Source organism: Oncorhynchus clarkii, chromosome 18, assembly GCF_045791955.1.
Source record: "Oncorhynchus clarkii lewisi isolate Uvic-CL-2024 chromosome 18, UVic_Ocla_1.0, whole genome shotgun sequence".
NCBI classification, from domain to species: domain Eukaryota; kingdom Metazoa; phylum Chordata; class Actinopteri; order Salmoniformes; family Salmonidae; genus Oncorhynchus; species Oncorhynchus clarkii.
The window spans coordinates 55,306,578-55,331,064 of NC_092164.1; the positions used below are offsets into that span (position 1 = coordinate 55,306,578).

Here is a 24,487-nt window from a genome sequence, read left to right on the forward strand (position 1 = left end):
TCGTCTCCTGGTGCGTAGTGGAGGTTTTTTCCCCTGGCTGTCGGCTTTGCCCTGGCTCAGTCTCCTCACTGGGCTGGTCAGCCAGCGCTTCAACGTGTTCCCAGTACCAGAACCACTCCGCTTGGGCCCCGGGGAGCCCACGTTCACACCAGGAGAACCAATAGACACTCCGCCGGGGGAACTGACGGACACACCGCCAGGACCGGAGCCCAGGGATGTCTGGGACTGGAGAGACGCTACAGAGTCTGATCTGACCTCTGAACCTACAGGGCTGGGCTCTGGAGAAAGAGAGGGAGGGAGTGACGGACGGCGGGAGAGATAGGAAGGTAGGGTTGGTGGGAGAGAGGGATGGAGAGAGGAAGTGAGAGAGGGATGGAAGAGGGAGACAGAGAAGGGAGAGAGAGGGAAGGTAGGAGGTATGTGAGGGGAAGGGAGAGAGGAAGATACAGAATCTTGTTCACATTTCCAAAGAATATTGTTGTCCAGTAAGATGACAGGCCTCCAATTCTTGAGAAGACCCAGACTATACAGTGTATTCTTGAGAAGACCTACACTATACAGTGTATTCTTGAGAAGACCTACACTATACAGTGTATTCTTGAGAAGACCTACACTATACAGTGTGTTCTTGAGAAGACCTACACTATACAGTGTGTTCTTGAGAAGACCTACACTATACAGTGTATTCTTGAGAAGACCTACACTATACAGTGTATTCTTGAGAAGACCTACACTATACAGTGTATTCTTGAGAAGACCTACACTATACAGTATATTCTTGAGAAGACCTACACTATACAGTGTATTCTTGAGAAGACCTACACTATACAGTGTATTCTTGAGAAGACCTACACTATACAGTGTATTCTTGAGAAGACCTACACTATACAGTGTATTCTTGAGAAGACCTACACTATACAGTGTATTCTTGAGAAGACCTACACTATACAGTGTATTCTTGAGAAGACCTACACTATACAGTGTATTCTTGAGAAGACCTACACTATACAGTGTATTCTTGAGAAGACCTACACTATACAGTGTATTCTTGAGAAGACCTACACTATACAGTGTATTCTTGAGAAGACCTACACTATACAGTGTGTTCTTGAGAAGACCTACACTATACAGTGTATTCTTGAGAAGACCTACACTATACAGTGTATTCTTGAGAAGACCTACACTATACAGTGTATTCTTGAGAAGACCTACACTATACAGTGTATTCTTGAGAAGACCTACACTATACAGTGTATTCTTGAGAAGACCTACACTATACAGTGTATTCTTGAGAAGACCTACACTATCCAGTGTATTCTTGAGAAGACCTACACTATACAGTGTGTTCTTGAGAAGACCTACACTATACAGTGTATTCTTGAGAAGACCTACACTATACAGTGTATTCTTGAGAAGACCTACACTATACAGTGTGTTCTTGAGAAGACCTACACTATACAGTGTATTCTTGAGAAGACCTACACTATACAGTGTATTCTTGAGAAGACCTACACTATACAGTGTATTCTTGAGAAGACCTACACTATACAGTGTATTCTTGAGAAGACCTACACTATACAGTGTATTCTTGAGAAGACCTACACTATACAGTGTATTCTTGAGAAGACCTACACTATACAGTGTATTCTTGAGAAGACCTACACTATACAGTGTATTCTTGAGAAGACCTACACTATACAGTGTATTCTTGAGAAGACCTACACTATACAGTGTATTCTTGAGAAGACCTACACTATACAGTGTATTCTTGAGAAGACCTACACTATACAGTGTATTCTTGAGAAGACCTACACTATACAGTGTATTCTTGAGAAGACCTACACTATACAGTGTATTCTTGAGAAGACCTACACTATACAGTGTATTCTTGAGAAGACCTACACTATACAGTGTATTCTTGAGAAGACCTACACTATACAGTGTATTCTTGAGAAGACCTACACTATACAGTGTATTCTTGAGAAGACCTACACTATACAGTGTATTCTTGAGAAGACCTACACTATACAGTGTATTCTTGAGAAGACCTACACTATACAGTGTATTCTTGAGAAGACCTACACTATACAGTGTATTCTTGAGAAGACCTACACTATACAGTGTATTCTTGAGAAGACCTACACTATACAGTGTGTTCTTGAGAAGACCTACACTATACAGTGTATTCTTGAGAAGACCTACACTATACAGTGTATTCTTGAGAAGACCTACACTATACAGTGTATTCTTGAGAAGACCTACACTATACAGTGTATTCTTGAGAAGACCTACACTATACAGTGTATTCTTGAGAAGACCTACACTATACAGTGTATTCTTGAGAAGACCTACACTATCCAGTGTATTCTTGAGAAGACCTACACTATACAGTGTGTTCTTGAGAAGACCTACACTATACAGTGTATTCTTGAGAAGACCTACACTATACAGTGTATTCTTGAGAAGACCTACACTATACAGTGTGTTCTTGAGAAGACCTACACTATACAGTGTATTCTTGAGAAGACCTACACTATACAGTGTATTCTTGAGAAGACCTACACTATACAGTGTATTCTTGAGAAGACCTACACTATACAGTATATTCTTGAGAAGACCTACACTATACAGTGTATTCTTGAGAAGACCTACACTATACAGTGTATTCTTGAGAAGACCTACACTATACAGTGTATTCTTGAGAAGACCTACACTATACAGAAGACCTACACTATACAGTGTATTCTTGAGAAGACCTACACTATACAGTGTATTCTTGAGAAGACCTACACTATACAGTGTATTCTTGAGAAGACCTACACTATACAGTGTATTCTTGAGAAGACCTACACTATACAGTGTATTCTTGAGAAGACCTACACTATACAGTGTATTCTTGAGAAGACCTACACTATACAGTGTATTCTTGAGAAGACCTACACTATACAGTGTATTCTTGAGAAGACCTACACTATACAGTGTATTCTTGAGAAGACCTACACTATACAGTGTATTCTTGAGAAGACCTACACTATACAGTGTGAGAAGACCTACACTATACAGTGTATTCTTGAGAAGACCTACACTATACAGTGTATTCTTGAGAAGACCTACACTATACAGTGTATTCTTGAGAAGACCTACACTATACAGTGTATTCTTGAGAAGACCTACACTATACAGTGTATTCTTGAGAAGACCTACACTATACAGTGTATTCTTGAGAAGACCTACACTATACAGTGTATTCTTGAGAAGACCTACACTATACAGTGTATTCTTGAGAAGACCTACACTATACAGTGTATTCTTGAGAAGACCTACACTATACAGTGTATTCTTGAGAAGACCTACACTATACAGTGTATTCTTGAGAAGACCTACACTATACAGTGTGTTCTTGAGAAGACCTACACTATACAGTGTATTCTTGAGAAGACCTACACTATACAGTGTATTCTTGAGAAGACCTACACTATACAGTGTATTCTTGAGAAGACCTACACTATACAGTGTATTCTTGAGAAGACCTACACTATACAGTGTATTCTTGAGAAGACCTACACTATACAGTGTGTTCTTGAGAAGACCTACACTATACAGTGTATTCTTGAGAAGACCTACACTATACATTCTTGAGAAGACCTACACTATACAGTGTATTCTTGAGAAGACCTACACTATACAGTGTATTCTTGAGAAGACCTACACTATACAGTGTGTTCTTGAGAAGACCTACACTATACAGTGTGTTCTTGAGAAGACCTACACTATACAGTGTGTTCTTGAGAAGACCTACACTATACAGTGTATTCTTGAGAAGACCTACACTATACAGTGTATTCTTGAGAAGACCTACACTATACAGTGTATTCTTGAGAAGACCTACACTATACAGTGTATTCTTGAGAAGACCTACACTATACAGTGTATTCTTGAGAAGACCTACACTATACAGTGTGAGAAGACCTACACTATACAGTGTGTTCTTGAGAAGACCTACACTATACAGTGTATTCTTGAGAAGACCTACACTATACAGTGTATTCTTGAGAAGACCTACACTATACAGTGTATTCTTGAGAAGACCTACACTATACAGTGTATTCGGAAAGTGTTCAGACCCCTTCACTTTTTCCACATTTTCTTACTTTACAGCCTTATTCTAAAAAGGATGACATAATTTTTTCTCTCGTCAATCTACACACAATAACCCATAATGACAAAGCAAAAACAGGGTTTTGAAATTTTTGCTAATGCATTCAAAATAAAAATAAACAGAAATAGTATATAAATATAAAAACAGTAAGTATTCAGACCCTTTGCTATGAGATTTGAAATTGAGCTCAGGTTTATCCTGTTTCCATTGATCATGTTTCTACAACCTGATTGTAGTCCAAAAGTGGGAAATTAAATTGATTGGACAGCATTTGGAATGGCACACACCTATCTATATAACGTCCCACAGTTGACAGTGCATGTCAGAGCAAGGACATGTCTATAGAGCTCCGAGACGGGATTGTGTCGAGGCACAGATCTGGGGAAGGGTACCAAAACATTTCTGCAGCATTGAAGGTCCCAAAAGAAGGGAGACACGTCGCCGTTCATCGCGGAAGTCGAAAGCGGCGTCCTCCACTTTCTGAGCCCTCTGCGGTGACGGGATTCCTGAATGGGCTGCCGACATCGAATAGCTTCACTGCGCCGGAGCCTGTTGTCCCGGGACCATCTTCTCATGGAGTGTGGGAGGCTCCTTCCGTATCGGCCAACGTTGTGATGGCATCGCCAGGGTCTAAGGCGGGTTCTGCTTCACTGTGGTTACGGTGGGCTCTAGGGTATTGGACTTATCAGAAGTCATGCCCTTCTGGCTGTTGTCATCAAACATTGGAAAGGTTCTTGGTGAACTAAATTGGTGTGAAGACAATATTAGCATTACATGTAAGTCAGTTTTCACCATCTCTTCTGGTCACTGTGAGACTTCCACATGTATCTGAAAGTGGTGACATGCCTAATGGTGCTCACCGGAGAAATGTCATTGCTATTCCTACTTTGTTTTATTTTCCTAATAGGTATAATTCAATCTTTGAGTCTCCTGTTGTTCTGAAATCTCTAAGTAATCTGACTATTATTGAAACTCTGTGATTTTAAATGCAGAAAAGGTTTGACATTTTTACATCTTAACATTCATAGTTTATTACCTAAAATTGATAATGTCATGATCTGGGCCTCTCAGGCAGACCCTGATATTTTATTTTTGATCTGAAACCTGGTTAAAACTTCTTCGGGATAGGGGGCAGTATTTTCACGTCCGGATGAAAAGCGTGCCCAAAGTAAACTGCCTGTTACTCAGGCCCAGGATATGCATATGCATGGTAGTATTGGATACAAAACACTCTAAAGTTTCTAAAACTGTTAAAATAATGTCTGTGAGTATAACAGAACTGATTTGACAGGCAAAACCCCGAGCACAATCCATCCAGGGACATTTTTTTTTGAAGTCATTGTGTTTTCCAATGCTTTTCTATGGGAAACCTGATTTATTAGGGCCCAGATTGCAGTTCCTGTGGCTTCCACTAGATGTCAACAGTCTTTAGAAATTGTTCGATATTTTTATTTTGAGAAATGAAGAAGTAGTGCTAATTCATTCCATGTGTCACTCAGAAGGTCTCTAGTATTTTGGTGAGCGTAAACAAGAGCGCGCTCTGTGTTGTTTTTCTTCGGTATTGGAAACTGTTTATCCCGTCTTAAATTTGATCGATTATTTACATTTTAGGATACCTGAGGTTGGATTAAAAACGTTGTTTGAAATGTTTGGACCAAGTTTACAGGTAACTTATTAGATACTTTGTAGTCATGTTGGGCCAGTTGGAACCGGTGTATTTCTGAATCAAACCCGCCAAATAAATTGACATTTTGGAGATATAAAGAAGGAATTTATCGAACAAAACAACCATTCATTGTGTCACTGAGACATTTGGGATTGCAAAAATATGAAGGTAAGGCATTTATTATATCATTATTTCTGACTTGTGTCGCACCTGCCTGGTTGAAAAATGATTTTCATGTTTTTGTATGCGGGGCGCTGTTCTCAGATAATCAAATGGTGTGCTTTCGCCATAAAGCCTTTTAGAAATCTGACACAGCAGCTGGATTAACAAGAAGTTAAGCTTTATTTTGATGTATTACACTTATATTTTCGTGAATGTTGAATATTTATATTTCTGTAGTTTGAATTTGGCGCTCTGCAATTACACCGGATGTTGTCAAATCTATCCCGCTAACGGGATTGGCGCTTTAAGGGACCCCTAAGAGGTTTTAACTGATAAAAACCTGGACTCTGAGGTTGCTATGGATGGTTACCATGTGTTTAGCGCTGATAGGAAAGACAAAGGGGGTGATGTTGCTATTTACACAAATAATATTATTTCTGTGTCTCTGTTAAAGGCTACCTCCCATCCTAAACAATTTGAATTGTTGGCTTTAAGTCTTCAGTTGGGTTCAAACTAAAATATAACAGTTATAGAATCTATCGTCCACCCTCTGCCAAGAAATGTGTACTAAATTAACTCACTGATTTATTTGCCATTTTTACTACCACAGAGGTGTTAATTTCAGGAAATTTTAATATTGCATGGGGAACGCAGGAGGCTGACTATTTACAAGATTTTTGTACTAATCTAAATTTGACCCAGCTGATTACAAAGCCTACACGTCCAAACTTAAAAAATTGACTTTGATTGACCTCAAATTTACAAATACTCCAGAGAAATATGCTGGGAGTGGAGTGTTTGCTTTGGATATTAGTGACCACTGTCCCATTGTATGTGTCAAGGATATACGGATGCCTCGATCCAAACCTCGTTTTATCAACAAGAGGGATTTTAAACATTTCAATGAACATGTTGCATCTACACCTGACCCAGAGTTGGCTCTGAATCCCTTCTCAAATGTTTCAACTGTATTGTAGATAAACATGCCCCCTTTAAAAAACTGAGAATTAAAAATAGGTCTTGCCCTTGGTTCAGTCCAGAGCTATCTGAAGTCATACACAACAGAGGTGCTGCCTGAGCCAAAGCTAGATTCACAGACTCTTGCCCAGACTGGCAGTCTTTCAGGCGATTGAGAAATCTGTGTGTGAAACTAGTTAAAAAGCTAAATCAGATTATTATGTTGATACACTATCTGAATGTACAGGGAACCCAGCTACATTTTGGAAAGCTGTTAAATCACTGAAGGGTTGTGTCTCCTCTTGTCACGACATCCGCCGAAGTCGGGTCCTCTCCTTGTTCGGGCGGCGCTCGACGTCGCCGGTCTTCTAGCCATCATCGATCCACGTTTAATTTTTCATTTTCCATGTGTTTTGTCTTTGTAACGGTCGTCGTATGAAGGAGAAGAGGAGGACCAATGCGCAGCGTGGTAAGTGTCCATATTTAATAGAACAAACTGAACACGACAAAATACAAAAATAACTAAGTGAAATAACAAACCGAAACAGTTCCGTGTGGAACACAGACACAGGAAACAATCACCCACAACTCAAACGTGAAACCAGGCTACCTAAGTCTGGTTCTCAATCAGGGACAACGATAAACAGCTGCCTCTGATTGAGAACCATACCAGGCCAAACACAGAATCCCAAATTATAGAAAAAGGAACATAGACTGCCCACCCCAACTCACACCCTGACAATACTAAAACAAAGACAAAACAAAGGAACTAAGGTCAGAACGTGACAGTCTTGTTTTTCCTCACACCTGGTTTCAATTCCCTCAATTACTTGTTGTATATTTAACCCTCTATTCCCCCCATGTCTTTGTGTGGGATTGTTTATTGTAAGTGCATGTGCACGTTTTCTCTGGTGCGCGACGGGTTTTGTACCCATTTGTTTGTTGTCCTGGTTTCCGGTGCTTTTATGAATAAAACTGCTCCGTTGATTACCCAGTTTTGCCCTCCTGCGTCGGACTTCCCTGCCACCAGTTACACACTCCCTTACACCTCTTCTCTACCCCATGAAATTCATTTAGATTCTGGCCCTATTACTGACTTATATCATTAATGTATTTAATCACCATTGTATATCAGCGGGCTATATTTTTGAATGTATTTCAAAGCCATGTCTTGAAAAGAGTCGTTTGGATGTTGATGGTGAAAAACTATTGTATGATACTGAAAATGCTGGTCAGGAGTTTTATTTTCAGAAATTCCCTGATAAAGAGGTCCTGGATGATTCGCTAACATTAGACAATAAAAAAATCCACAGGGGCTGATCATTTGGAGCCTGATCTGCTTAAGTGTGCAGCTTCCTTTATTGCTGCCTCGGTAGCGCACATTTTAATGAACATTGCTATCAGGAAGTATTCCAAAAGCATGTAGATCTGCATATGTGCTGCCACTGTATAAGGGTACAAAGGATCTTGACAACTATCGCCGTATAAGGGGGGGATACAAAAGATCTGAACAACAATCGCCCTATAAGGGTGGGGATACAAAGGATCTGGACAACTATCGCCACATAAGGGTGGGGATACAAAGGATCTGGACAACTATCGCCCCATAAGGGTGGGGATACAAAGGATCTGGACAACTATCGCCCCATAAGGGTGGGGATACAAAGGATCTGGACAACTATCGCCCCATAAGGGTGGGGATACAAAGGATCTGGACAACTATCGCCCCATAAGGGTGGGGTTACAAAGGATCTGGACAACTATCGCCCCATAAGGGTGGGGATACAAAGGATCTGGACAACAATCGCCACATAAGGGTGGGGATACAAAGGATCTGGACAACTATCGCCCCATAAGGGTGGGGTTACAAAGGATCTGGACAACTATCGCCCCATAAGGGTGGGGATACAAAGGATCTGGACAACTATCGCCCCATAAATGTGGGGTTACAAAGGATCTGGACAACTATCGCCACATAAGGGTGGGGTTACAAAGGATCTGGACAACTATCGCCCCATAAGGGTGGGGATACAAAGGATCTGGACAACTATCGCCCCATAAGGGTGGGGTTACAAAGGATCTGGACAACTATCGCCACATAAGGGTGGGGATACAAAGGATCTGGACAACTATCGCCCCATAAGGGTGGGGTTACAAAGGATCTGGACAACTATCGCCCCATAAGGGTGAGGATACAAAGGATCTGGACAACTATCGCCCCATAAGGGTGGGGATACAAAGGATCTGGACAACTATCGCCCCATAAGGGTGGGGTTACAAAGGATCTGGACAACTATCGCCACATAAGGGTGGGGATACAAAGGATCTGGACAACTATCGCCCCATAAGGGTGGGGTTACAAAGGATCTGGACAACTATCGCCCCATAAGGGTGAGGATACAAAGGATCTGGACAACTATCGCCCCATAAGGGGGGGATACAAAGGATCTGGACAACTATCGCCCCATAAGGGTGGGGTTACAAAGGATCTGGACAACTATCGCCCCATAAGGGTGAGGATACAAAGGATCTGGACAACTATCGCCCCATAAATTTCATTATTAAATGGAAGAAGTTTAGAACAGCCAAGACGCTTCCTAGAGCTGGCCGCCCGGCCAAACTGAGCGATCAGGGGAGAAGGGCCTCGGTCACGGAGGTGACCAAGAACCCGATGGTCTCTCTGACAGAGCTCCAGAGTTCCTCTGTGGAGATGGGAGAACCTTCCAGAAGGACAACCATCTCTGCAACACTCCACCAATCAGGCATTTATGGTAGAGTGGCCAGATGGAAGCAACTCCTCAGTAAAATGCACCTGACAACCCACTTGGAGTTTACCAAAAGGCACCTAAAGGACCCTCAGACCATGAGAAACAGATTCTCTGGTCTGATGAAACCAAGATTTGGCCTGAATGCCAAGTGTCACATCTGGAGGAAACCAGGCACCACTCATCACTTTGCATGTGGTGGCAGCGTCATGCTGTGGGGATGTTTTTCAGCATCAAGGACCGGGAGACTAGTCAGGATCGGGAAAGATGAACGGAGCAAAGTATTAGAGAGGTCCTTGATAAAAACCTGCTCCAAAGCGCTCAGGACCTCAGACTGGGGTGAAGGTTCACCTTCCAACAGGACAATGACCCTAAGTACACAGCCAAGACAACGCAGTAGTGGCTTCGGGACCAAGTCTCTGAATGTTATTGAGTGGCCCAGCCAGAGCCTGAACTTGAACCCAATCGAACATCTCTGTAGAGACCTGAACATAGCTGTGGACGCTCCCCATCCAACCTGACAGAGCTTGAGAGGATCTGCAGAGAAGAATGGGAGAAACTCCCCAAATACAGGTGTGCCAAGCTTGTAGCGTCATACCCAAGAAGACTCAAGGCTGTAATCGCTGCCAAAGGTGCTTCAACAAAGTACTGAGTAGAACAGTACTGGGTCTTAAGTACTGGGTCTTAATACTTATGTAAATTTGATATTTCAAAAAAATATATATTATAAATAAAAAAAATTCTACCAACCTGTTTTTGCTTTGTCATTATGGGGTAGTGTGTGTAGATTGATTAGGTGGAAAAACGATTTAATTCATTTTAGAATAAGGCTGTAACGTAACAAAATGTGGAAAAAGTGAAGGGGTCTGAATACTTTCTGAAAACACTGTATATACAAACTTTAGTTTAAATGAGTGGATTTGGCTGTTTCAGTCACACCGGTTGCTGACGGGTGTATAAAATTTAACACACATCCATGCAATCTACATAGACAAACATCGGCAGTAGAATGGCCTTAATGAAGAGCTCAATGACTGTCAACGTGGCACAGTCATAGGATGCCACCTATCCAACAAGTTATTGTGAAGTGGAAATATCTAGCAGCAACAATGGCTCAGCAGCGAAGTGCTAGGCCACACAAACTCACAGAACGGGACTGCCAAGTGGTGAAGCGCGTAGCGCGTATAAATCGTCTGTCCTCGGCTGCAACACTCACTACCGAGTTCCAAACTGCCTCTGGAAGCAACGTCTGCTCAAGAACTGTTTGTCGGTGGCTTTATGAAATGGGTTTACATGGCTGAGCAGCCGCACACAAGCCTAAGATCACCCTGCGCAAAGCGTCGTCTGGAATGGTGTAAAGCTCGACGCCATTGGACTCTGGAGCAGTGGAAACGTGTTCTCTAGAGTGATGAATCACGCTTCACCATCTGGCAGTCTGAAAGACGAATCTGGGTTTGGCGGATGCCAGGAGAACACCACCTGCCCGAATGCATATTGCCAACTGTAAAGTTTGGTGGAGGAGGAATGGTTTGGGTTAGGCGCCTTAGTTCCAGTGAAGGGAAATAACGCTACAGCATATAGACGACTCTTTGCTTCCAACTTTGTGGCAACAGTTTGGGGACAGCGCTTTCCTGTTTCAGCATGACAATGCCCCCATGCACAAAGCAATGTCCATACAGAAATGGTTTGTCGAGATCCATGTGGAAGAATTTGACTGGCCTGTACAGAGCCCTGACCTCAACCCCATCGAACACCTTTGGGATGAATTGGAACAACGACTGCAAGCCAGGCCTAATCACCCAACATCAGTGCCCGACCTCACTAATGCTCTTGTGGCTGAATGGAAGCAAGTCCCTGCAGCAATGTTCTAACATCTAGTGGAAAGCCTTCCCAGAAGAGTGGAGGCTGGTATAGCAGCAAACTGGGGACCAACTCCATATTAATGCCCACGATTTTGGAATGTAGTGTACCCCCAACCCCCTCCTAAAGATATAGGTTTTGAAAGGAATATCTCTCAAAGTATTGTAAGTGTGTTGTTGTTCGATAGGACTGTAGGAGGGAAGAGAAATGGTGGGAAGAAGGGAGGGTGGAGGGAGAGAGAGAGAGGTAGTGAGGGAAGTACAGCATGCTGGGTTGTCAAAAACTGCAAGAGGGAGAAAAGGTGGGAGAGAGAGTGAGAGAGAAGGAGGGAGGAGGAAAGGAGAGCGGGAGAAAAGGTGGGAGAGAGAGTGAGAGAGAAGGAGGGAGGAGGAAAGGAGAGAGGGAGGAAAGTGCAGGCTTTGGGGGGATGGCAGTTCCCTTTCTCAGGTAAACTTCCTCTGAGACAACAAACCCCAGACCACAGGAACTCTTGGTTTCTGTATGACTGACCCAACCGCACACACAGAAACAACAAACACACAAAGCCCAAGGATAAGTGTGTGTGTGTTTCCGGGTGGGTGGGTGAACGTATCTGGAGCAATTTCAGCAGAAATGAGTGAGCAAAACTGGACTAACTAGTATAACCTGAATAACTAGTCTAGTAGCCAAACAGACATGGACACAGACAGAGGCAGAGAGATGGAGTGAAGGAATTTCAGGTATGGCCACCAAATATGTGTGTGTATGTGTGTTGTAAATGGGATATGTTAGAAGATCATAATTATTAATACATTCTCCTAGCCTGGCAAAACATCAGCTTATGTGTCCATGTTGCTCCTACAATCCCTCTCTCTACCTCTCTCTCTCTCTACCTCTCTCCCTCTCTCCCTCCCTCTCTGTCTGTCTTTCTATCTCTACCTCTCTCTCTCCCTCTCTGTTTGTCTTTCTATCTCTACCTCTCTCTCTCTCCCTGTCTGTCTTTCTATCTCTACCTCTCTCTCTCTCCCTGTCTGTCTTTCTATCTCTACCTCTCTCTCTACCTCTCTCTCTCTCTCTCTCTACCTCTCTCTCTACCTCTCTCCCTCCCTCTCTCTCTACCTCTCTCTCTCTCTCTCTCTCTACCTCTCTCCCTCCCTCTCTGTCCGTCTTTCTATCTCTACCTCTCTCTCTCTCTCTACCTCTCTCCCTCCCTCTCTGTCTGTCTTTCTCTCTCTCTCTCTCTCTCTCTCTCTCTCTACCTCTCTCTACCTCTCTCTCTGTCTTTCTATCCCCCACTCTATCTAACAACTACAACAACACACAACACAGGATCAAATCAAAGCAAAGTCAGCTATACTACCACACACACACACACACACACACACACACACACACACACACACACACACACACACACACACACACACACACACACACACACACAGTCACTCACCTGTCTCATCAATCTCTCCCAGGATCCAACCCCAAACCCTGGAGCAAGAGCAACAGCCTCTCCCGCTGCGCATGCCTCCCCCCTACCACATTACCCAGACAGAGAGACAGACAGAGAGGAGGGATAGAGGTTCCTCTCCTAACTCCAGACTGAAACTCAACTCAACTCTGAGATCTAAACTGTTTAAAAAGGCGGAGTTAGAGCTGAACAGTTCTATGGAAAGAGGCGGGATTAAGTTAGATAACTAGCGAATTAAGTGAAATGATTGAGAGACATTGTGTGTGAATGTGTGTCTGTGTGATCATGTTGTTAATGTGTGTCTGTGTGATCATGTTGTTAATGTGTGTCTGTGTGATCATGTAGTTAATGTGTGTTACACTCTAAAGTAGGACACTGCAGTTTTCACCTGCTGTGCTTCTACTAGTATTGTTTCCCATTCCGTACACACACACACACACACACACACACACACACACACACACACACACACACACACACACACACACACGCACACACACACACACACACACACACACACACACACACACACACACGCAGGATGTGTGTGTTGGGTTTTAACTTTAGCGTCAATGTTTGACAGTCAGGTCAATGTATAAACCTCTGAACGCCACCTGTGGCTTTACCTTTACCCTTGTGTGTGTGTGTGTGTGTGTGTGTGTATGTGTGTGTGTGTGTACTGTATGTGTGTGTCTGTGTGCGTGTTCTTAGGTCAGGCAGGAATTCTTTATTCTGACCTGCCACAACAAACTGGAGATTAAAACTGGTACGATAGTTACCCAGCTGGTAAGTTTCTTCACACACACACACACACACACACACACAGAGGGAGTCCCATAAGTGAGTTTCAGGGACTACACTAAACTGTATTTATAATGCAGAGGTAAAATATTAAAGATTGAAGACTGTTTGTTTGGGTGAACGCCCGTCAGACTGAATTACCATCATCTAAAGTTCCTTTCTGTTTCTGCTCTTTTCTTCAATTCTCTTGTTGCCTGCCTTCCCTCTCTCTTTGTCTGGAGTCACAAAACACTCCTTACGCAAAAACTTAAGAAGCTTCTTAAGAACAAAAAAAAAACTTCATAAGATTTGCAATTCCTCAACAATATCTTAATGATTTTCTTACGAACTTCTTAAATATCTTCTTACAAATCTTCTTAATAAGATGTTTGTTGCTAGGCAACCATCTTAGCTCGCTATATATCTAGCAGTGGCAATCATGTTAGCATATTTCTTACTGAGATTACTGTTCTAAAACATGTTCTTGGGTTTAAAATAATCAATACTGAAACTTTCAGATGAGGTTTGTGAGTGAATTAAACAGGTTCCTTTGCTTTTATGAGCTTTTTCTCTCACTGCCCTGAGTTGAAGACAAAGGGTTTAGCTGTCTTGGAATGAACAACATTTACAATAACTTTATTTTCAAGAATCAAATTTCTTCTTAACTTTTTACTTAAGGAGAAACATAAGAAATTGCGCAAGAACATTTCCAATGACCTTTTTGAGGAACAGCAAGTTTGCTTAACTTTCTTCTTAAGTCTATCGTTAAGGAACAAATGGCAGTTAAGAAGAAATGTCTTCTTAAGAAGGTTTTGTGAATCTGGGCCCTGACTTGCTACGTATATCAAATGTAAATGTTCATGGAGTATTTTAATGAAAGTTTAGAGTTATGCACGTCAGCATTTTGGCAGTTGAGAAGATTCTTGAGTGGGATGTTGAAATGTCCTCTAGATTAAACAGGAAATTAACAGCAGCAGAGAGGAAGTGACCCAAGAACAATAATACCACTTCCTATTTGAAGGCCGCCAGACTGGACTGACACAGGTCTCCATAACAACCAGAGATGGAGTTGTGTTTCTGAGCCTCCAAGAGTGAGAAAGTACATCTGCAGAACTCACCAAGGTAAAACCACTAAGAATTCAGCTAAAACAACAAACACAAAGTATCAAAATGATTTTCCTAATGGAGCTCCCCATACGTTCCCACGCATTCCACCCCAGAACTCCGTCAGTCTCACCTTTCCCAGCGGTGGTGGCAGGCATCAAGCCGTCCATGTCAGCGCTGTGGGAGTGGGAAAGGCAGAGGGCAGTCATGGGTACCAAACCCTCCTGTGGGGGGGTGTGGTCTGTGGTCCTGACCAGACACCAGCCAGATCGCTCACTGGACCGCTCCACTAGCTCCACGGTCTGACCGCAACGAACACTCAGCTCCTCAGCCCCGCCCGCCGAGAAGTCCAACAGGACCACGGTCAACTCACAGCCACCGGACAGCTAGAGAGGAGGGGGAGAGATGGCAGAGAAAGAGAAAGAGAGAGAGGGGAGAGAGGACAGAGAGAAATAAAGAGAGAGAGGGAGAGAGATAGATAGAGATAGAAAGAGAGTGAGATAGAGGGGAGAGAGGACAGAGAGAAAGAAAGAGAGAGAGGGAGAGAGATAGAAAGAGAGTGATAGAGAGGGGAGAGAGGACAGAGAGAAAGAAAGAGAGAGAGGGTGCGTTAACATTGTGTCAAATGAGTGGCCTCAGGTTGTCTAGCGGTTAGTCCCCACTCATTTAATAAAGAAAGAAAATGTGGTAATTTCAAAGTATGAGCTAAAGCTTCGAGAGAGAAGTGAAAGTATAGAGTATAAGAAACAGTCTATGAACGACAGGAAAGACTGAGGGATGTAGAAGTTGTGGTCTTAACGTTGACACTGGTATGCAAGGCAGGGCAGAGCACAGACAGGCACACTATACCACATAGTCTCACACATAAATCCTCCCAAATGACCTCTCTTGACCTCCCCTTGTCTTACCCCCATAAACCAGTTCTGATTGAATTGGTTCAATAGCCCTGAAACTCTGGGTTGCCAGTTTGATTGAATTGGTTCAATAGCCCTGAAACTCTGGGTTGCCAGTTTTGATTGAATAGGGTCAATAACCCTGAAACTCTGGGTTGCCAGTTTGATTGAATAAGGTTCAATAGCCCTGAAACACTGGGTTTCCAGGGAGTGAATCCAGCCCTAGGTGTTTTGAAACACCTGACTACAGACAGAAGAAGGAAAACACTCACAACAAGGGAGAGAGAGAGAGAGAGAGAGAGGAGAGAGAGAGAGAGAGAGAGAGAGAGAGAGAGAGAGAGAGAGAGGAGGGGAGAGAGAGAGGAGGGGAGAGACAGGGAGAGAGAGAAGAGAGAGAGAGAGAGAGAGAGAGAGAGAGAGAGAGAGAGAGAGAGAGAGAAAGGAGGGGAGGGACAGGGAGAGAGAAAGAGAGAGAGAGAGAGAGAGAGAGAGAGAGAGAGAGAGAGAGGGAGTAGGGGAGAGACATGATAGGATATGAGATAGAGAAGAGGGGAGAGATGGAGAGGGTATAAGAGAGTGGGGGAGACAGGGAAAGAGAGAGAGAGAAAGAGAGAGAGAGAGAGAGAGAGAGAGAGAGAGTGAGGAGGGGAGAGACAGGGAGGGTATAAGAGTGTGGGGGAGACAGGGAAAGAGAGAGAGAGCGAGAGAGTGAGTGAGGAGAGGAGAGACAGGATAGGGTATAAGAGAGAGAGGAGGGGAGAAACAGAAAAGAGAGAGAGAGGGGGGGGGGGACTGGATAGGGTATAAGAGAGAGAGAAGGGGAGAAACAGGGAGGAGGGGAGAGACAGTGAGAGAGAGGAGGAGAGAGACAGTGAGAGAGAGGAGGGGAGAAAGGAAAGGAAACATGCTGATTGGATAAATATGTGAATATGTAAATCACGGCTGTCCTTCCAGGAGCTATCTGTTATCGAACACACACACACACACACACACACACACACACACACACACACACACACACACACACACACACACACACACACACACACACACACACACACACACACACACACACACACACACTCAATGGGGACTGTTGGGGTGTTCCCCATCCAAATCATTCACAGATGTTTTGGGAATCCTGCCATACGGACACAGCTTTCCCAACAGAGAGAGAGACATAGAGAGAGAGACATAGAGAGAGAGAGAGAGAGAGAGAATGGGAGGAAAGAGAGAGACTGAGGGAGGGAAAGAGAGAGAGAGAGCACCAGAGACAGATATTGTGAAAGTGAACAATACAAACGGGGTAAAGAACTCCCAGTAGAGTAGTACTGATGGTGAAAATACACTCAGCTCTGAACAGTTTGGTTGTGACCACATACACACACACACTTACATAGGCTACATACAAACTAATACATCAGATGGTAAAACACCTGCTCTGGTCAGTGGGTCAGTCTAGAGGCATGGTGCTGCAACAGCAAGGTTGTGGGTTTGATTCCTGCATTGACGACATACTGAATGTCTTACTATCTGTGTTGACGGTTCCGTCAGTCGTCCTGGCTAAGAGCGTTTGCTAAATGACCATATCATAACAACATGGTCATAATAAAGTGTAGAATAATATATATGTATATTAATACTAAACACACAATCTAAATGAAACATTCAAGATGTGTAGAAATGTATACATACCAAGATATCACTGGTGAACTGTTCCCCAAAAGATTCAGAATGACTTTAAACACTGTGTGAGGGAAACACCCTCTCTCTCACCCTCATAACACATATACACACACACGCGTGCGCACATATGCGCACACACACAACACACACAGCTACTGCTACAGGGATGAGGTCATGAGACTGGTCTATTGTTTTGGGGAGACACCCCTCTGGTCCTGTTTTGGCTCTCTGTACTGCACTGCCTCAGAGGAGGGGAGAAGAATCGCTCACTTCCTGCGATTCCTATGGTGGCCAGATGGTGACACTAACAAAAGATTGGAAAGACATCTCTTCGGTGTTATATCCTCTCCAAATTGCACTGTGAAAGACAGCGGAAGACAACTGTGAGAAGTATGATAAAGAGGTGAATGAAAAGGTCAAGTCCAACTTCTATGTTGATGACTGCCTTAAATCTAGTGGCCACAGAAGAACAAGCCATAGCGCTCACAAAAAAGATGTGTGCGTTCAGGGTAGGTTTAAGTTGACCAAGTGGGTCAGCAACAGCCGTGAGGAACACAAAGCCAAGCAGATAAAAGATCTGCACCTGGACAGAGAGAAGCTGCCTGTTGAAAAAGCACTTGGAATCCAATGGAACAATGAAAGTGATGCGTTTACCTTCCGAGTCATCGTCGAGAACAGACCCCTGACGAGAAGAGGTATCTCTCAACCATCAGCTCTGTTTACCCTCCATTACGTTTCCTCGCCCCGTTTATCTTAAAGGCAAAGCAGATTCTTCAAGAGTTCTGCAAGCTAAAGTGTGGATGGGACGAAGTCATCCCCGAAGAACACTTTATTTCATGGAGGAGATGGCTCTCAGAGGTGGACCAGCTGTCCAGATTCCAGATTGACTGGTGCATGATGCCTGAGAACAGCTGCATCACTTCGGTGATGCAAGTGAACAAGGTTATGGCACGGCAAGTTACCTTAGGTTCACAAACGGTATGGAAAAGGTCCACATCGCATTCATGCTGGGGAAATCAAGAATGATTCCATTCAATCAGATGACGATCCCCAGACTGGAAGTTGCTGTAGCAACATTGGCGGTGCGAGTGGACAGGATGTTAAAGTTGGAGCTCCAGATTGAACTCTAGGAGTCAACTTCCTGGACAGAAACTTCCTGGACAGAAAGACAGTCCGTGCTAAAATACATCCTCAACGATACCAAGAGATTCCATACCTTTGTGGCTAATAGGGTTGCTGTGATCCGTGACATATCGAAAGCAAAACAGTGGAGGTATTTGATCTCCAAACCCAACCCAGCCTATGATGCCTCAAGAGAGTTACATGTTGAAACTTTTCTGAACTCAAAGAGATGGCTCAAAGGACCAGAATACCTGGAGAAAGCAGAAACACACTTGCCGAAAGTCCCCGAGGAGCTTGGCTCCATCCCTCCGGATGATCCAGAGGACAGAAAAGACGTAATCGTAAACAGTACAAGTGTGGAAGAAAAGAGTCCAACCAGCAAACTGATTAAGTACTATTCAACATGGAACAGCTTGAAGAAAGCAGTTTCCTGGATGCTGAAACTGAAGAGAGTTCTACAGTTAAGCCAGAAAAGGAAAGTTCTCACATAAACGGATCCAGAATCAGATCAGAGTTTAACAAATTCATTGAAGGAACAAATTGACATTTTCAAATTAACGTTTGGAAAATAAAGTCTCTCTGTGGATGACCTAGATGAAGAAGAAAGGGTAATCATTCGATTTGAGCAAAGACAGCACTTTAAACAAATTGCACTCATTGTGAAAGGAAGACAGTGTGCCAAGGGAAGCGGCTCAATCTGTAAGCTTTATCCAATTGTTGACAATGGCATTCTGAGAGTGGGAGGAAGGTTAAGCAAAGCTGCTATGCCTATAGAACTAAAGAATCCTATAATCCTGCCCAAAGACTTCCACATCTTCAGACTGATCTTACTCCACATCCATGAGCAGGTTGGCCACTCTGGGAGAGGACACATGCTTTTCAGTCTTCGCCAGCAATATTAGATGCCATGTGCCAAGGCCTTAGCATGGAAGATCCTAAGAGCTGTGTCTTCTGCAGGCGGATGCAAACTAGAGCTGGAGAACAGAAGATGGCCGACCTTCCACCAGATCGGGTGTCACCTGATTTGCCACCTTTCACCCATGTGGGCATAGATTACTTCGGCCCCATAGAGGTGAAGCGAGGCCGCGTTCATGTGAAGCGGTATGGTGTGATCTTTACTTGCCTTGTGAGTCGAGTTGTCCACTTAGAATTTGCTAGTTACCTGGATACTGATTCCTGCATCAATGCCCTGCGCAGGTTCCTCTGTCGAAGAGGCCCAGTGACAAGTATCAGAACCGACAATGGCACCAACTTTGTTGGAACACACAGAGAGCTAGGAGAAGCGTTGAAAGAGCTGGTTCACAACAAGATTCAAAATGCATTACTGAAGGAAGGAGTGGATTGGTAATTCAACCCTCCCTCTGGAGCCCACCATGGGGGGTATGGGAGAGGTTGAAAAAGATCCTCTATTTAGTCCTTAAAGAGCAAGTACTGGATGATGAGGCTTTGCAGACAGCCTTGTGTGAAGTTGAGGCGATCATGAACGACAGACCAATCACAACTGTAACAAATGACCCTAATGATCTAAAACCCCAGACTCCGAACCATCCACTTTATCTGAAAACAAAGCCAGTCCTGCCACCAGGACTATTCCAGAGAGGAGACCTATACTCACCAAGGAGATGGAAGCAAGTACAATATATCACTGACCTCTTCTGGAAGCAATGAATCAGGGAGTATCTTCCACTTATGCAGGAGTGGAACAAGTGGAAGAAAACTAAGAGAAACTTCAGTCCTGGTGACCTTGTTTCCATCGTGGATGACACAGCTCCAAGGAACTCTTGGCTAATGGGGCGTGTGGTGGAGGCGTGTGTCAGTGCAGTTAACAATTAGGGGCCGGTATGTTAGAGCCGATTTAGACATAGTTGGATAAAAGACAGAACATACAGAGCTCCATGTATCTGTGTGTAAATATATGAATGTATGTGATGAATTATTAGGTACCTTTATGATTTATATTTACCTGGTTGAGGTATATTAATTTGTTATTAGTGTAACTTAGTTTCTGCCCCCCCTCTTGCCCATTCATTGTACTGTGGTAAGTGTGTTAGTGGTAGGATAAAGACAGGAAGTTGGGCCTTCGGGGGTGGAGGGAGTCCTAGCTAGATGGTTTAGAGTTTTGACCAGACATAGAAACATAACATAATATGCATTTTCATGTCAAGTAATCTATGCCTTAAGTTGATTAGAGAATCACTTTAGTTAGATATAAGAAAAATCAATCATCTATTTTGTTGCACCATTTCCTTGGATCTCATTGAATGTTTTTGACGTTTGGCTTTTGGGAACTTTGAATGTGGACTGTATGCGTCAGAAACAACCCTGCCTCAGGCTTGGCAGTGGTTATGTTCCATTAGCAAAGGAAGTCCCTACACTCATAGAACGTCAATAAAAACTCATACACTCTTAGAAGCTCTTAGAGTCTCTGTATGAGTATATATACACACTCAGAACAGATCACTCTTGGGTACTTTTTGTGTAAACAGTGGTGGCTGCTGGGTAGTGTAGTCTGTCTCTACCTTGTCGCTGTCTGCTGTGTTCTGAGAGGTGCGGGAGGCAATGGAGACGGTGTCCGGCTGGCTGCTGGCATCTCCCAGGCTGTCTGCATCCTCATTGGTGTCTCTGGGGGGTGACGCGTACACATCAAAAATATCATGATACGCACCGCACAAACTGATTAAATTTACATAATAAAACCCATAGAGATCCTATCAAAGTTCCAGAATGGGGTGAAAATGGCAGCCATATTGGACAGGGAGAAATCCCACCCAGTCTAATGTGAATGAATGGCAGCCATATTGGACAGAGAGAAATCCAACCCAGTCTAATGTGAATGAATGGCAGCCATATTGGACAGGGAGAAATCCCACCCAGTCTAATGTGAATGAATGGCAGCCATATTGGACAGGGAGAAATCCAACCCAGTCTAATGTGAATGAATGGCAGCCATATTGGACAGGGAGAAATCCAACCCAGTCTAATGTGAATGAATGGCAGCCATATTGGACAGGGAGAAATCCAACCCAGTCTAATGTGAATGAATGGCAGCCATATTGGACAGGGAGAAATCCAACCCAGTCTAATGTGAATGAATGGCAGCCATATTGGACAGGGAGAAATCCAACCCAGTCTAATGTGAATGAATGGCAGCCATATTGGACAGGGAGAAATCCCACCCAGTCTAATGTGAATGAATGGCAGCCATATTGGACAGGGAGAAATCCCACCCAGTCTAATGTGAATGAATGGCAGCCATATTGGACAGGGAGAAATCCAACCCAGTCTAATGTGAATGAATGGCAGCCATATTGGACAGAGAGAAATCCCACCAGTCTAATGTGAATGAATGGCAGCCATATTGGACTGGGAGAAATCCCACCCAGTCTAATGTGAATGAATGGCAGCCATATTGGACAGGGGGAAATCCCACCCAGTCTAATGTGAATGAATGGCAGCCATATTGGACAGGGAGAAATCCCACCCAGTCTAATGTGAATGAATGGCAGCCATATTGGACAGGGAGAAATCCCACCCAGTCTAATGTGAATGAATGGCAGCCATATTGGACAGGGAGAAATCCCACCCAGTCTAATGTGAATGAATGGCAGCCATATTGGACAGGAAGAAATCCCACCCAGTCTAATGTGAATGAATGGCAGCCATATTGGACAGGGAGAAATCCCACCCAGTCTAATGTGAATGAATGGCAGCCATATTGGACAGGAAGAAATCCCACCCAGTCTAATGTGAATGAATGGCAGCCATATTGGACAGGGAGAAATCCAACCCAGTCTAATGTGAATGAATGGCAGCCATATTGGACAGGGAGAAATCCAACCCAGTCTAATGTGAATGAATGGCAGCCATATTGGACAGGGAGAAATCCAACCCAGTCTAATGTGAATGAATGGCAGCCATATTGGACAGGGAGAAATCCAACCCAGTCTAATGTGAATGAATGACAGCCATATTGGACAGGGAGAAATCCAACCCAGTCTAATGTGAATGAATGGCAGCCATATTGGACAGGGAGAAATCCCACCCAGTCTAATGTGAATGAATGGCAGCCATATTGGACAGGGAGAAATCCAACCCAGTCTAATGTGAATGAATGGCAGCCATATTGGACAGGGAGAAATCCAACCCAGTCTAATGTGAATGAATGGCAGTAGAGACATAATCCTGATTTTACTGATGAAGGAGAATAAAAGTAAGGCATGTGATACATCACAAATTCTGTAATAGAATTATTGTCAACCTAAAATATTGTTATATAATTATAAATAAATAAAATATATGTAAACAGACCATAAATGTCTAAATGTTTCCTTTCCTGGAAAGCTGAGAGTGCTATTATATGATACAATATCAGAACATGTTGTATTTACACTTGTAAATATCATCAACTGAATCATCAACTGATGCAGCCAGTGTGGCTGTGGATTGACTGCATTGTTTGAATGGAATGTTGACATATTGGCATTTAATTTGAAACATTCATGGAATCATTCCTCTAAAACTGGCTGGCTGGCTGGCTAACAAACAGTGCAGATAAATGATTCAAATGTATTATTTAACACAATATCTTATCACAGCACAAACCATGTTTGACCAACTCCCTGACCAAAATGTGTGGGCTGTGTGTGTGCATGTATGTACAAACCTCCTGTTGATGCTGCGCGTGCGGACCAGGGTGGGGGCGGGGGTCTTGGGGAGGGGGATGGGCTCCCTCAGCGCTCCTCTCAGATGGCCACGTCTCTCCTGGATCACCTGACGCACACTACGTACCCACTCCTGCTTCAGCTCCAGAGATGAGGCCTGGGGAGGGAGGGAGGGAGGGAGAGCGGGAGGGGGAGAGAGAGAGAGAAGGAGCGAGGGAGGGTGATAGAGAGAGAGATAGAGAACGGGAGGGGAGTTAGAGAGGGAGATAGAGAACGGGAGGGGAGTGAGAGAGGGAGAGAGAGAAGGGGGAGAAGGGGGAGGGCAGGAGATAAAACGAGACAAACAGATAGTAAAGTAAATATAGGAAAGCACAACAGAAGCCACATCAGAGGAGAGTGCACGTGAAAAGGTTCAGAGTGCACGTGAAAAGGTTCAGAGTGCACGTGAAAAGGTTCACCAGAGATGTTTTAATTGTTTATTGAACTAGGCAAGTCAGTTAAGAACAATGTATTATCTACAATGACAGCATACCCTGGCCAAGCCCTAACCCGGGCTTCGCAGGGCCAATTGTGCGCCACCCTATGGGACTCCCAATCACGGCCGGTTGTGATACAGCCTGGAATCAAACCCGAGTCTGTAGTGATGCTTCTAGCACTGAGATGCAGTTGGAGAGTGCACATGAAAAGGTTCACCAGAGATGACAGGCAGTAGGAGATTGCACTTGAGAATATATTTGGCTGTTACCTTGAGGACGGTCTTGTTGTCCGAGGTGGGGGTACGGCCCACCCACAGAGCAAACTTACAGGGGTCCCCCTCAATATGCTCTGTCACCCCCAACTCTGACGTCTGGAAGAGGACACAAGGCAGTTAATGTTTCCTTTGGGAAACGAGGTGGGGTATATGGGATGTAGAATGCATGAAAGTATATACGTGTTGTAGCCATACCCTCAGGCTGCTATTGCAGAGGTACCTGGTGTGGTAGACTAATATTTATATGTGTATTACTATGTTTATGGTATAGTATTGTATAGCATGGTATGGTATAGTATGGTATAGTATTGTATAGTATGGTATAGCATGGTATGGTATGGTATAGTATGGTATAGCATGGCATAGTATAGTATGGTATAGTATTGTATAGTATGGTATAGCATGCTATAGTATAGTATGGTATAGCATGGCATAGTATAGTATGGTATAGTATGGTATGGTATAGTATGG

At 43.7% G+C, this 24,487-nt stretch overlaps 1 protein-coding gene across 1 annotated transcript in view; it reads right to left on the reverse strand.

Moving 5' to 3' along the window:
* Nucleotides 1-24,091, reverse strand: part of LOC139373715 (kalirin-like) — a 31,275-nt gene extending 7,184 nt beyond the window's left edge. The window contains exons 1-5 of the mRNA XM_071114610.1: nucleotides 24,011-24,091; nucleotides 23,268-23,422; nucleotides 21,124-21,226; nucleotides 15,037-15,289; nucleotides 1-278 (exon numbers count right to left, since the gene is read on the reverse strand). The exon at nucleotides 1-278 is cut by the window's left edge and continues 48 nt beyond it. Coding sequence (XP_070970711.1) covers nucleotides 1-278; nucleotides 15,037-15,112 — 354 coding nt within the window. The 5' untranslated portion in view covers nucleotides 15,113-15,289; nucleotides 21,124-21,226; nucleotides 23,268-23,422; nucleotides 24,011-24,091. The remainder of the gene's footprint in view (nucleotides 279-15,036; nucleotides 15,290-21,123; nucleotides 21,227-23,267; nucleotides 23,423-24,010) is intronic.
* Between the last annotated feature and the right edge of the window lie 396 nt (nucleotides 24,092-24,487).